The sequence below is a fragment of the Mandrillus leucophaeus genome, unplaced genomic scaffold, assembly GCF_000951045.1.
Source record: "Mandrillus leucophaeus isolate KB7577 unplaced genomic scaffold, Mleu.le_1.0 Scaffold185, whole genome shotgun sequence".
NCBI lineage: Eukaryota > Metazoa > Chordata > Mammalia > Primates > Cercopithecidae > Mandrillus > Mandrillus leucophaeus.
The window spans coordinates 2,410,210-2,421,864 of NW_012101865.1; the positions used below are offsets into that span (position 1 = coordinate 2,410,210).

The following is an 11,655-nucleotide window of genomic DNA, read 5'->3' on the forward strand; positions in this document are numbered from 1 at the left end:
ATGGGGTTTCACCACGTTGGCCAGGCTGGTCTTGAACTCCTGACCTCAGGTGATCCGCCCGCCTCGGGCTCCCAAAGTGCTGGGATTGCAGGCATGAGCCACTGCGCCCGGCCAATTTTATAGTTTTTGTTTACCATTTTCAGCACTACATACGCATGGTAGGTCTCCAATACCTGTCACTTAAAGTGAAACTATTACTGCAGTAAAGAAAATAGGTGAAACAAGAGTAAGAAATTGAGGAGAAAAGATAGGCTTCATTTTATAGATGGAGCTCTCTTATGATTCTTAGAGCATGTAATTCGTTCCTTTTTTCATTGTTGTTGAGTCTCGTGAGCTCTTCTGCCACAATCACAAGAGGGTGTGAACGTCATTCAGCAAGGATGCTAGCAATTTCTGAAGGTCGTCGCAGATAGTTTTCTTCTAGGCCCGTGGTGGGACAGAGTCTCAGACAGTAGATTCTGATCTATCAAAATAGCTCAAAGCATTAAGTGCTAGGTCATGAGCTGGTTGTTTGGACATATTTCCCTCGCTGAGGGCATGAAAAGCCACCAGTAGGAAGGGAGCCTTTAGTCTTCAGCCATCCTCTCTGCCGTCGACTTCTCCTTTATCAGCAGCTCAGATGGATGTTTACAAGCACCATACCCACCTGTCAATATTCATACACATTTGGGGGAAGTTGAAAGTTACACCCCAGTGGGAAGAGGTAGGGACCCAGGTGGAATCACTCAACAAAATTAACCCAACTGCAGACAGGAGTCCTCATGACGGCAGGAACTGCCAGCAGGGTCCTTCTGCCATTCACCCAGCAGTCCAGGACCCCTACCAGGTCCCTCCCAGCTCTGTGGGTGCCCTCACCTAGATGAAAATGCTACATTTCTCCTTCTCCTAGGCTGGAACAAGACATTAAAAAGTTAAAGGCTGACCTGCAAGCCAGCAGACAAGTGGAACAAGAGCTCCGCAGTCAGATCAGCTCCCTTTCGAGCACCGAGCGAGGGATCCGCTCAGAAATGGGCCAGCTTCGGCAGGAGAATGAGCTGCTGCAGAACAAGTAGGTGCACCTTTTAGGCCTTTGGCCATAAGCCCAGCAGCTTCACTGCTTTTTTTGTTTCCAGGGGTTGGAGCACAAGATTCATGGTGACAGAGACCCGCTGAGAGGTTTTTAAATAAAATGTTTAAAATACTTTATTTAGTACCAGATACTCAACGTTTATAAAATCTATAAAAACTTATTTCATTGCCACAAAACAGTTTATTAATATTACTATTTTTGTCTTCTCTCATTTAATAACTTCTTAGTCTAAAATAGTTATTGAGTTTTTGGATAGTAAAATTGACAAGAAGTAGTTCTGCCACAGTTTGAAAATTTTGCTCCTTTGAGTGAAAGTTTCTAGAGGATTTGACTATATTTACTTTTATTGCCAGAACTAAAAGATAACATTGAACTTTGATTTTATTTGAAAAAGCAGGCAAAAAGCCAGGCCTTCTGTGTGAATTCTTTTAGGCTTTTGATTAGTTCATTCTGGAATTACTTCTTGACTCAGTGTGGGTCTGTCCTTTTTTCTTTTTTTAAATCTCCCAGCAATGTGTGCCCGTGGTAGTGGCAAATAACCTCTCCATTGCTTCTGACCAGCACTTGCGGCCACACTGATAATGTAGAGAACATCCCAATGATAAACTCACCTCATGCTGATTGGTAAAGCTGGGGGTGGTAGTAAGCAGGAAATATGACTGAAATTTCTATCTGAAATTAAGCATCCTGTGACTCTAAAAGAGGATTTGGGGACACTGTGAGCAAACATCCTGAGCTGGAAAGGAAAAGCTGTAGTAGGCTACAGCAAAATTGTATTCAAGAAAAATAAAAACCTTCCCCTTTCCACCCCTTACCTCAGTTTCACTGGGGCTGGTCCCATCAGTGGTTCTTTGGTGGGAGTGAAGTTCTTTCGGGGTGCTCTGGAACATTAGAATTAGTTATACAATTATCTTCCCCTGTGTTTGAAATTTGTTTTACCCTGTTTTCTGGATGACCTTCTGTAGATCACTTACTTGAATAGAACAGAGGCTAGGTCTGAATCTCTGTTTTGTAAGGCAGCTTGTTTCTTGGTGTTTAGGAATTATTAAGGAATAATGACAATGTGTTTTCCTCAGGCATTCTGGTAGTTGACATTTTTGACTTGCTGTTTAAACCTCTTGTTTAGTTGGCCTTAAGGTGATAAAGAGATGTTTCTCAAGGGTTTATAGTGGGCATTTGTAATTTTAAGACTTTATATGACAATCATTTCCATATAGGTTACATAATGCTGTGCAAATGAAGCAAAAAGACAAGCAGAATATCAGCCAGTTGGAGAAAAAACTAAAAGCTGAGCAGGAAGCCCGAAGTTTTGTAGAAAAACAGTTAATGGAAGAGAAAAAAAGGAAGAAGTTAGAAGAAGCCACTGCTGCCCGGGCTGTTGCATTTGCTGCTGCATCTAGGTACGTCCATGTCACCTGAGTGTTTAGTCCAAGGTTGGCTTTCCTTTGCCAACAAAGACATGGGAATTTGATGCCTTGGGCAGGATTAGATGTACAGCAATCATGCACAGATGGATTGCTTTTAAGTACTGTTTTATTAGCTGGTTTAAACTCCATCTACTCAAGCTTGCACTATCTTACAACAGTTTCATCCCTCAGTGACCTCATCTATAAAGTGGGATGAGGGAATCACCACGTTTCCCATACCTGGGAGGCAAAGTACTGCTCGTAACGAGGTTTCCAGTCACTTTTTGTCAGGCTGATGATTACTAAGTGCATTGAGAGATTCCATCTGGAGGTTCGTTCCCTTTAGAGAGCTATCATTACTCTCCACTCTCAGGTATATGTGTTTCTGAAGTTTTTATCTTAAAATGGAAGAAAGATGAAATCTTGGTTGCCCAAGCACTGTGTACTGGCTGCTCAAATGGATATCAGCAGACTGTCAAATGAAATGGAAAAAAAAGTGAAACATACGTCTCTACTAGATGGAGTTACATTTGTGGCATAATGAAAATTGGGGACTACCTCCTATACCACTGGAAAGTACCCCTGTGTGCAAGTATTCCAAAAACTATTAGATAGTTAAGAGCTTTTTTTTTTTCCTTTTTGCTTCTACTTCACTTACCACTTTTTCCTTTGTTTTTTTGACTAGTGAAGTCCCTCTGCATGTGGGAGTCAGTTAGGTGTTTGCAGATATAGAGCGAGGGTAAATTATTACTTATTTCACTTTTAAATTCCGTCCTAATTTGTATCTACATGGTATAATTCAACTGTAATTCTTCCTTGAATTTTGCTTTGTTGTAATTAAAGTTAAATAATTTAACTTTTGGCATGTCGATAGCCTTCTTTGTGGGTTCTGGCATTTGCAGAATAATTGGTGAATCATTTCACCTTTTAGGAAATAACAGCAAATTAGAACTCTCTCCTGTGTGATCCTGCCTCCCCTCAGCAGATGGCTGAGCCGGCTTGGCCCATCAGCATCTATATGGACTTACAAGGCCCTTGACTAGCCTGCCTACAATGTGGGGTTGTTTGTTTGAAGATGTATCCGCATTCTGAAGCACTTACACTTGCAGGAGATGTTTCTGAACAGTCATCTAGTGATGACTGCTCTCCTCTCTCCTCAATTCATCCAGCACCTGCCCCTTCTGAGAAATTCCTCTCAGGAGGACATAGCAGTTCCTTAACCATATTGCTTAGTGTCTCCCATGCCTGAGAATCAGTAAGTTGGTTTCAGTGTCTACCTCAAATTCCTTTTGCTTCCAGTTAAGCTTATTTATCTTATCCCAGACAGTCCTTGTTTGCCATAACTTATTCTTTTTTTCCTTTTTTTTTGAGACGGAGTCTCACTCTGTCATCCAGGCTGGAGTGCAGTGGCACGATCTCAGCTCACTGCAATATTTGCCACCCGGGGTCAAGCAATTCTCCTGCCTCAGCCTCCCAGGTAGCTGGGATTACAGGCTCCTGCCACTGCGCCTAGCAAATTTTTGTATTTTTAGTAGAGATGGGGTTTCACCATCTTGGCCAGGCTGGTCTCGAACTCCTGACCTCAGATGATCCGCCCACCTTGGCCTCTCAAAGTGCTGGGATTACAGGCGTGAGCTACCACACCAGGCCTGCCATAACTTACTCAGTAAATCTCAGGGCATAAATCTCTGACTGGACCTTCCTTTTTGGTAGGCAGAGAACACCTACTTTCTTCATTGGGCTGTTTCTGGAACCTAGATAGTTCCAGCTTTGGATTGACCATTGCTATCATCTCTTTTAGCTCAACCTTATGATAGCCCCGAGAAGCAGCTTAACGGTGTGCCCTTATTTTTCTATTTACTTCAGGCTTGTGGCAACTTTATGACAAGAAAGGCAAAAGTCCCAATGCATAGCCCCTCGAAAGTGGGGGGAGTTTTTTTTTCTAGTTCACTGCCCCCTGCTGGAGATAGTACATATTCAGTTCTATCTGGCTTTGTGTGTATTGTCTCAAGTCTTATGGCCTGGTGGGAAGTTTGCTGGATTGGGAAGCCAAAAAACCTCAGTTCTTATCCCTGTTCTATGACCTGAAAACTAGGTAACCTTGGACTAGTATTTTATCTATGTAGCCTCAGTTTTCTTATCTGGAAAATGGGATAAATATACCCTAGGTTGTTGTAAGTATTGAAGAAGGTAGTATGGGTAAAGTACCTTAGTGTCTGGCTCATCTAGACACTCAATAATAATTATTATTTATATGTATGTATTTTGAGACAGGGTATCATTCTGTCACCCAGACTGGAGTGCAGTGGTACAATCATAGCTTACTTTAACCTCAAACTCCTGGTCTCAAGCTGTGCTGTTGCCTTAGCCTCCTGAGTAGCTGGAACTACAGGCATGTGCTACTATGCCCAGCTATTTTTTAAATTTTTTGTAGAGACAGGGTCTCTCTATGTTGCCCAGGCTGATCACAAACTCTGGGCTCAAGCAATCTTCCCACTTTGGCCTTAGGAGTGCTGGGATTATGGGCATGAGCGACCATGCCCGGCCCAATTATTTTAGAGTATTATTGAAATTATGAAAGGACACAGAGAAGTGAGCAGACTGAGCCAGAAGCTAAAACCTGACAGTCCCTGGAGTGTAAAAGAAATATAAATCCCACAGTATAAGTAAACCTATAGTTTTTTGGGGTTTTTTTTCTCTTTTTTGAGACAGAGTCTCACTTTGTCACCTAGGCTGAAGTGCTGTGACACCATCTCAGCTCACTGCAGCCTCTGCCTCACGGGTACAAGCGATTCTCCTGCCTCAGCCTCCTGAGTAGCTGGGATCACAGGCACGTGCCAATACACCCAGCTAATTTTTGTATTTTTAGTAGAGACGGAGTTTCGCCATGTTGGCAAGGCTAGTCTTGAACTCCTGACCTCAAGCGATCCACCCACCTTGGCCTCCCAAATTGCTGTGATTACAGGCATAAGCCACTGTACCCGACCAACCTATAATCTTTTTAAAAAAAAATTTTTTTTTTTTTGAGATGGAGTCTCTCTGTGTCTCCCAGGCTGGAGTGCAGTGGCATGATCTCAGCTCACTGCAAGCTCCACCTCCCGGGTTCACGCCATTCTCCCGCCTCAGCCTCCCAAGTAGCTGGGACTACAGGCGCCCGCTACCACGCCCGGCTAGTTTTTTGTATTTTTAGTAGAGACGGGGTTTCACCATGTTAGCCAGGATAGTCTTGATCTCCTGACCTCGTGATCCACCCACCTCGGCCTCCCAAAGTGCTGGGATTACAGGCTTGAGCCAGCGCACCCGGCCTAAAAATTTTTATTTATTTATTTTTTTGAGATGGAGTCTCACTCTGACGCCCAGGCTGGAGTGCAGTGGCACGATCTGGGCTCGCTGCAACCTCCACCTCCTGGGTTCAAGCAATTCTTCTGCCTCAGCCTCCCCAATAGCTGGGACTACAGGCACATACCACCATGCCCAGATAATTTTTTTTGTACTTTTAGTAGAGGCAGGGTTTCACCATGCTTGTCAGGCTGATCTCGAACTCGTGACCTCAAATGATCCACCCGCCTCGGCCTCCCAAAGTGCTGGGATTACAGGCCTGAGCCACCATGCCTAGCCCCAACCTATAGTCTTTTAAATCATTTTATTTCCTTCTCTTCTTTTTCAAAAGGGGAGAATGCACCGAAACCTTACGGAATCGGATCAGAGAACTAGAAGCAGAGGGCAAGAAGCTCACAATGGACATGAAGGTGAAAGAAGACCAAATCAGAGAACTAGAACTGAAAGTCCAGGTAAGGGGGGAACAAAAGACTTCCCTTGTACTTGAATTCCACTTTTATGCTAAACTTGTGCTCTGTGTTGCAGTGTAGAGATAATGCCTTTTAATACAGATCAAATCTCATTGCATCTGAAAAATCTCTATGTGACAAAAAGATTTGAAGTTCTAATCTTGTCCAACTCATTTCAAGTCATATTAATGTAGCCAGATTCTGATACAAGCCAGAAATGTTGACAATCCCTTGGTGTGTTTTATACCAGTATTTAACTTGCTGTAGATTCATTTAACTTTTTCAGGTTATAGGCCAGATTAGAGTCCTTTGGAACTTACATACCTCCTTTTAGCCCCAACCTTCTTTCTGTTGCCAGGGGATTGACCCTCCTGCATGGCTCTGAGCCTCGCAGATTGCTGTTCATAGCAGTGAATGATGAGGAAAGGTGCTAGTGCTATGGATATAGGCTGTTTTGTGGGCTGTGTATACTTTAGCCAAGTATTTTTCATTTAAACTAATGTCACATATTGTAAAGTTACAGTAATTTGAGCCAGGTGGGACAAGTGAAAAATTACCCTCAAGTCAGTGGACTAGAATGATGATCTGGAGTACAGTACTGAAAAAAATACCAAAAACAGCAAAGGTGGCATCAGAGACAGATGGGAAAGGTAAGGATTAGTCAGTAAAAGGCTTTGGAATAGCTAAATGACTGGAGGAAAAAAAATTAGAAGCTCATCTCATACCACATATAAAGAAATTCCAGATGAAGAGCTGACGGCAGAAAAAAACAAAGAATAAATGATTTTTTAAAAACTAGGTGGAAATATACTTGACCTCGAAACAAGGGAAAGATTTTCTAAACATAAAAGCAATGGGAAAAAATCACAAAGCAAAAATCATAATAATAAATGAAAAAATCAATTGGGGAAGGTACACATATTGCAACAAATATTATAAATAAGGAACTAATATTCTCAACATATATGTAGCTCATAAAAGTTGCTAAGGAAAGCTCAAATATATAGAAAAATAGGTTGAGGATGTGAACAAATAATTCAGAGGAAATACAGGTGACTGATAAGATCATAAAAATATAAACTCACCAATAATAAAATACATGCAGATTAAAATTAGATATCATTTTTCTCCTATGAAATTAGCAAATAATTTTTAAATGAGAATATCAGTCATGGTGAGGATGCAACAAAATAGGCTTCTTACATTGCTGGTGGAAATGTAACTTTCTGTAAAAGATCTTGCACTTTTTAAGTATTTACCTTTTTTAGGAACCCTGCCTAAGGTAAATAAATATTTTAAAATCTCACCAATGAGTGATGTACAGAGACATTCATTGTAGTGGTATAAAAATGTAAAAAAATTGAAAACAGTCTTAACAATGGGAGAGTCATTTAAATTTTGGTATGTAAACATTGAGGAATATTGCATAGCCAATAAAAATTTTATTTTCAGACAATAGTTGAAATCATTTAGTTTTTAAAAGACTGTACAAAACTGTACATGTAATATTTCACTTATGCTAAAAGATACACATGCATAAAAGATTAAAAGAAATATAAAATTTTTTAGTGTTGGTATTAGTAATTTTCATTTTCTACTTTGAATTTTTCTGTATTCCTAAATTCTCTGTAATAAGTTTGAATTTTTCTGTTAAAAAGAAAAAGTTCAAATATCTGTATATATTATCTACGTTAACAAGTGGACTTATTCTGCAGTATGCCCTGTCAAAATAATTAACATTTTTACAATTTTTAGTGCAGGTTGAGAGAAAAGTTTTGGCAAGTTTGATTACAGCATTATAATAATTTGCACATGGCCAGCAAGGAAAAAAGTTCTCCGTGGTTCTGAATTAGGCCTGTAAGAAAAGTGTTTTATTTGAAAGCAGATTCCATTGTTATCTAGACACATGCCCAACACAGTCAAATGATTATCTTCTAAATGTTTTTGAATGTGCATATTGCCATATGAACACATTTAGCACTTGCCTAAACCCATGAAACACCAGAATTTTGTGTTCTAGTGGCCAGACCAAGAATAGTGGGATTTAATTTGTGATTTCAGGCTAATTTATAGACATCGATGCCAAAACTACCTTGTAGCATTGCTGTTTTGATGATATTGATAGGAGCTTCGGAAATATAAGGAAAATGAGAAGGACACTGAGGTGTTAATGTCAGCCCTCTCAGCCATGCAAGACAAAACACAGCACCTGGAGAACAGCTTAAGCGCAGAGACGAGAATCAAGCTGGACCTGTTCTCCGCACTGGGCGATGCAAAGCGGCAGCTCGAGATTGCCCAAGGTAGGAGAGCGTGGGCCCCTGGTGAAGTGGTGTGACTGATAGCGCACGGGGATGCACAGGCCAGACCTCTCCTGAGAGCTCTCAACCAAAGGGCATTTCAGTTTTCTCTTCAAGGGTCTTGGTAAGTGCCCAACATTGAAATATAGGAACTATCACATTAATTCATTTGCAGACATATTTTGAGATGAGAACATGTCAAGTGCAGAGCATACAGAGAATAGCATGATTTCTGTGTTGAAGGAGCTTAGTGTTGTTGAAGTAGAGAACTGCAGAGGCATCAAAAGGTGCTTATGTAGAAGTATATACGGAGTCTGTGGGAACATAGAAAGAGGCAGGGACGAAACTAGTCTGGGGAGTTGGAGAGGGCCCTTCCCCAGGGGAGCTGATGTCTGAGCTGGGGCCTGAATGATGAGGAGTTAGCCCAGTGAAGCAGCAGTATGGTGGATGGTGAGAGGTAGAGGGGTCTAAATGGAAGAAACAGCTTAGGCAAGGACTGGGAGCTGGTGGGGCTTGATGTGTTCCAAGCTGCAGCTAGCCTGTTTGACTGGAGCAGAGGTTACGAATGAGGGAGCCGCAGGGGAGAGTCTGGAGAGTAGGCCATGGTCATCCACTTTGCCGATATTTACTGAGACCTACTTTGTGCCAAGCACCATAAGATTCCTTGAGAATACAGCCCTGGCGATGACAGGTGATGAACAAGCCAGCAGGGAGTATGTCAGTTGGCAGTAGGTGCAATGATGGAAATAAAGCCGTGGCCAGGCAGAATGTATGTGGCAGGGGTCTCCCTTTTTAACATGGCAATCATGGAAAATCCCTTGAGTAGGTGGTATTTGAGCAGAGACCCAAAGGAAGAGAGCAGGAGTGAGCCGTGTAAAAAGCTGGAGGAAAGCACTTCCCGGGAGGGGGCAGCAAGTGAAAAGCCCGGCGGGGGAGCGTGGGTACTGCTGTGCTGGCAGAGGATGGGGTTTGTAGCCTGTGTGATGATGGGGAGAGTTGTCAGAGCAGGCAGGAGTAGCAGCAGCCAGATTGTGTGGGACTTGAGGCCCGTGGAAAGAACTTAGGGTTTTACCATGAGTGCCATAGGGGAGCACTGGAAGGCTTCTGAACAGAGGCATGGCATGACCTAAGGAAAGTAAATTTGGATTTTTGTCCAAGAACTTGATTAGCTATCCAATCAGAGTACTAAATTGAGTATAGTACTGAAAAAATAGAGTACTCTATAGAGTACTAAATAGAGTACTGCATAAAATAGAGTACTGAAAAGAATTTTCAAATGGTTGACTTAGTGGAAAGAAAAGAATATTTCAAGCAAGGCATGGTGGTCTGTGTCGGTGCCTGCCCATAGTCCCAGCTGCTCAGGAGGCTGGGGCAGGAGGATCACTTGAGCCCAGGAATTTGAGACTAGCCTGGGGAACATAGCGAAACCCTGTCTCTAAAATAAAGAATATTTCAACGGGGACTGACAGAATAGTCACTGTGTGCAAAGCATTGTCCTAGAAGCTCTGGGGGAGGCAAAGATGAAGACAACATGGTGTGTAAACTTTTGTCTTAGGGACCCCTCTACACTCTTAAAATTATTACCCCAAAGAGGTTTATTTCGGCCGGGCGCGGTGGCTCAAGCCTGTAATCCCAGCACTTTGGGAGGCCGAGATGGGCGGATCATGAGGTCAGGAGATCGAGACCATCCTGTCTAACATGGTGAAACCCCGTCTCTAGTAAAAATATAAAAATTAGCCAGGCATGGTGGCACGCACCTGTAATCCCAGCTATTCGGGAGACTGAGGCAGGAGAATTGCTTGAACCTGGAAGGTGGAGGTTGCAGTGAGCAGTGATCACGCCACTGCATTCCAGCCTAGCAACAGAGCAAGACTCCATCTCAAAAAAAAAATAATAATAATAAAACAAAACCAAAATGGCTTTCATCTCTACTACATCCTTTAAAAAAATATACCACCAAGCTTTCTTATATTCCAAATGGATTATTGTCTTCTATAGGACCCATGAGCAATCTCAAAATAAATGCAACTGAAATGCAACCTTTTTCTTTTTTATGTATTTTTGTGGTTTTCTTTTTTTTTTTCTTTTTGAGACAGGGTCTCTGTCGCCCAAGCTGGAGTAGAGTGGCACGATCTTGCCTCACTACAACCTCTGCCTTCTGGGCTCAAGTGATCCTCCTGCGTCAGCCTTCTAAGTAGCTGAGATTACAGGTGTGAACCACCAAGCCTGGCTAATTTTTGTATTTTTTGTAGAGACAGGGTTTCGTCATGTTGCCCAAGCTGGTCTTGAACTCCTGGGCTCAAGCAGCCCACCCACTGCTGCCTCCCAAAGTGTTGGGATTACAGGCATTAGCCACCACACCTGGCCAGCATTTAAGTTTCTGAAAGACTACTCCTAAGTGTTCTAAGTGCTTTTACATATACTAACCATGTCTTTCTTCTGGTGTCCCTAGAAGACCAGGAAGCTACATAGCATGATGAAAGTCACGTGGGGCTTTGGAACAAAGTGGTCCTGGGTTTAAATCCTGCCCTACCTTTTGATAACTAAATGACTTTGAGCAAGATACACAACTTGTAGAACTCCAGCTTTCTACTGGCCTGGGCAATAGGGAGCTAGCAATGAAAAAAAAAAGAAAGGTAGACACAGTATCTGCCCTCATGGAACTCATGGTCCAGCAGAGAGATGATGGACACAGATCATCACCAAATGAATAGTTGCCAGAGATTGAAGAATGCTGTAGGTAGGAGTGTACACTTGAAACAGACTGCATGGAATTGAATCCTGGCTCTGTTGCTAGCTGTGTATCTTGAGCAAGTCACTCAACTTCTCTATGCCTCGGTTTCCTCATCTATAAAATGGATAATAATAATTCCCCCATCATGGGGTTGTAAGAAAGAAATGAGTTAGTATATATAAGCATTTAGCATGCCTGGCATATATGAAGCTCTATGTGTTAACTTTGTCATTGTAAGTGACAGAAAGGGAGTTTAGGGTGTGTTAAGAATCTAGGAGTTAGGCTGGGCGCGGTAGCTCACACCTGTAATCCCAGCACTTTGGGAGGCCGAGGTAGGCAGATCACCTGAGGTTGGGAGTTT

The 11,655-nt window shown here is 42.3% G+C and overlaps 1 protein-coding gene across 1 annotated transcript in view; it reads left to right on the plus strand.

The window, feature by feature from the left end:
• The window catches only part of TMEM57 (transmembrane protein 57), a 63,709-nt gene that overhangs the window by 43,922 nt on the left and 8,132 nt on the right, over positions 1-11,655 (plus strand). The window contains exons 6-9 of the mRNA XM_011977904.1: positions 890-1,048; positions 2,287-2,469; positions 6,146-6,266; positions 8,389-8,563. Coding sequence (XP_011833294.1) covers positions 890-1,048; positions 2,287-2,469; positions 6,146-6,266; positions 8,389-8,563 — 638 coding nt within the window. The remainder of the gene's footprint in view (positions 1-889; positions 1,049-2,286; positions 2,470-6,145; positions 6,267-8,388; positions 8,564-11,655) is intronic.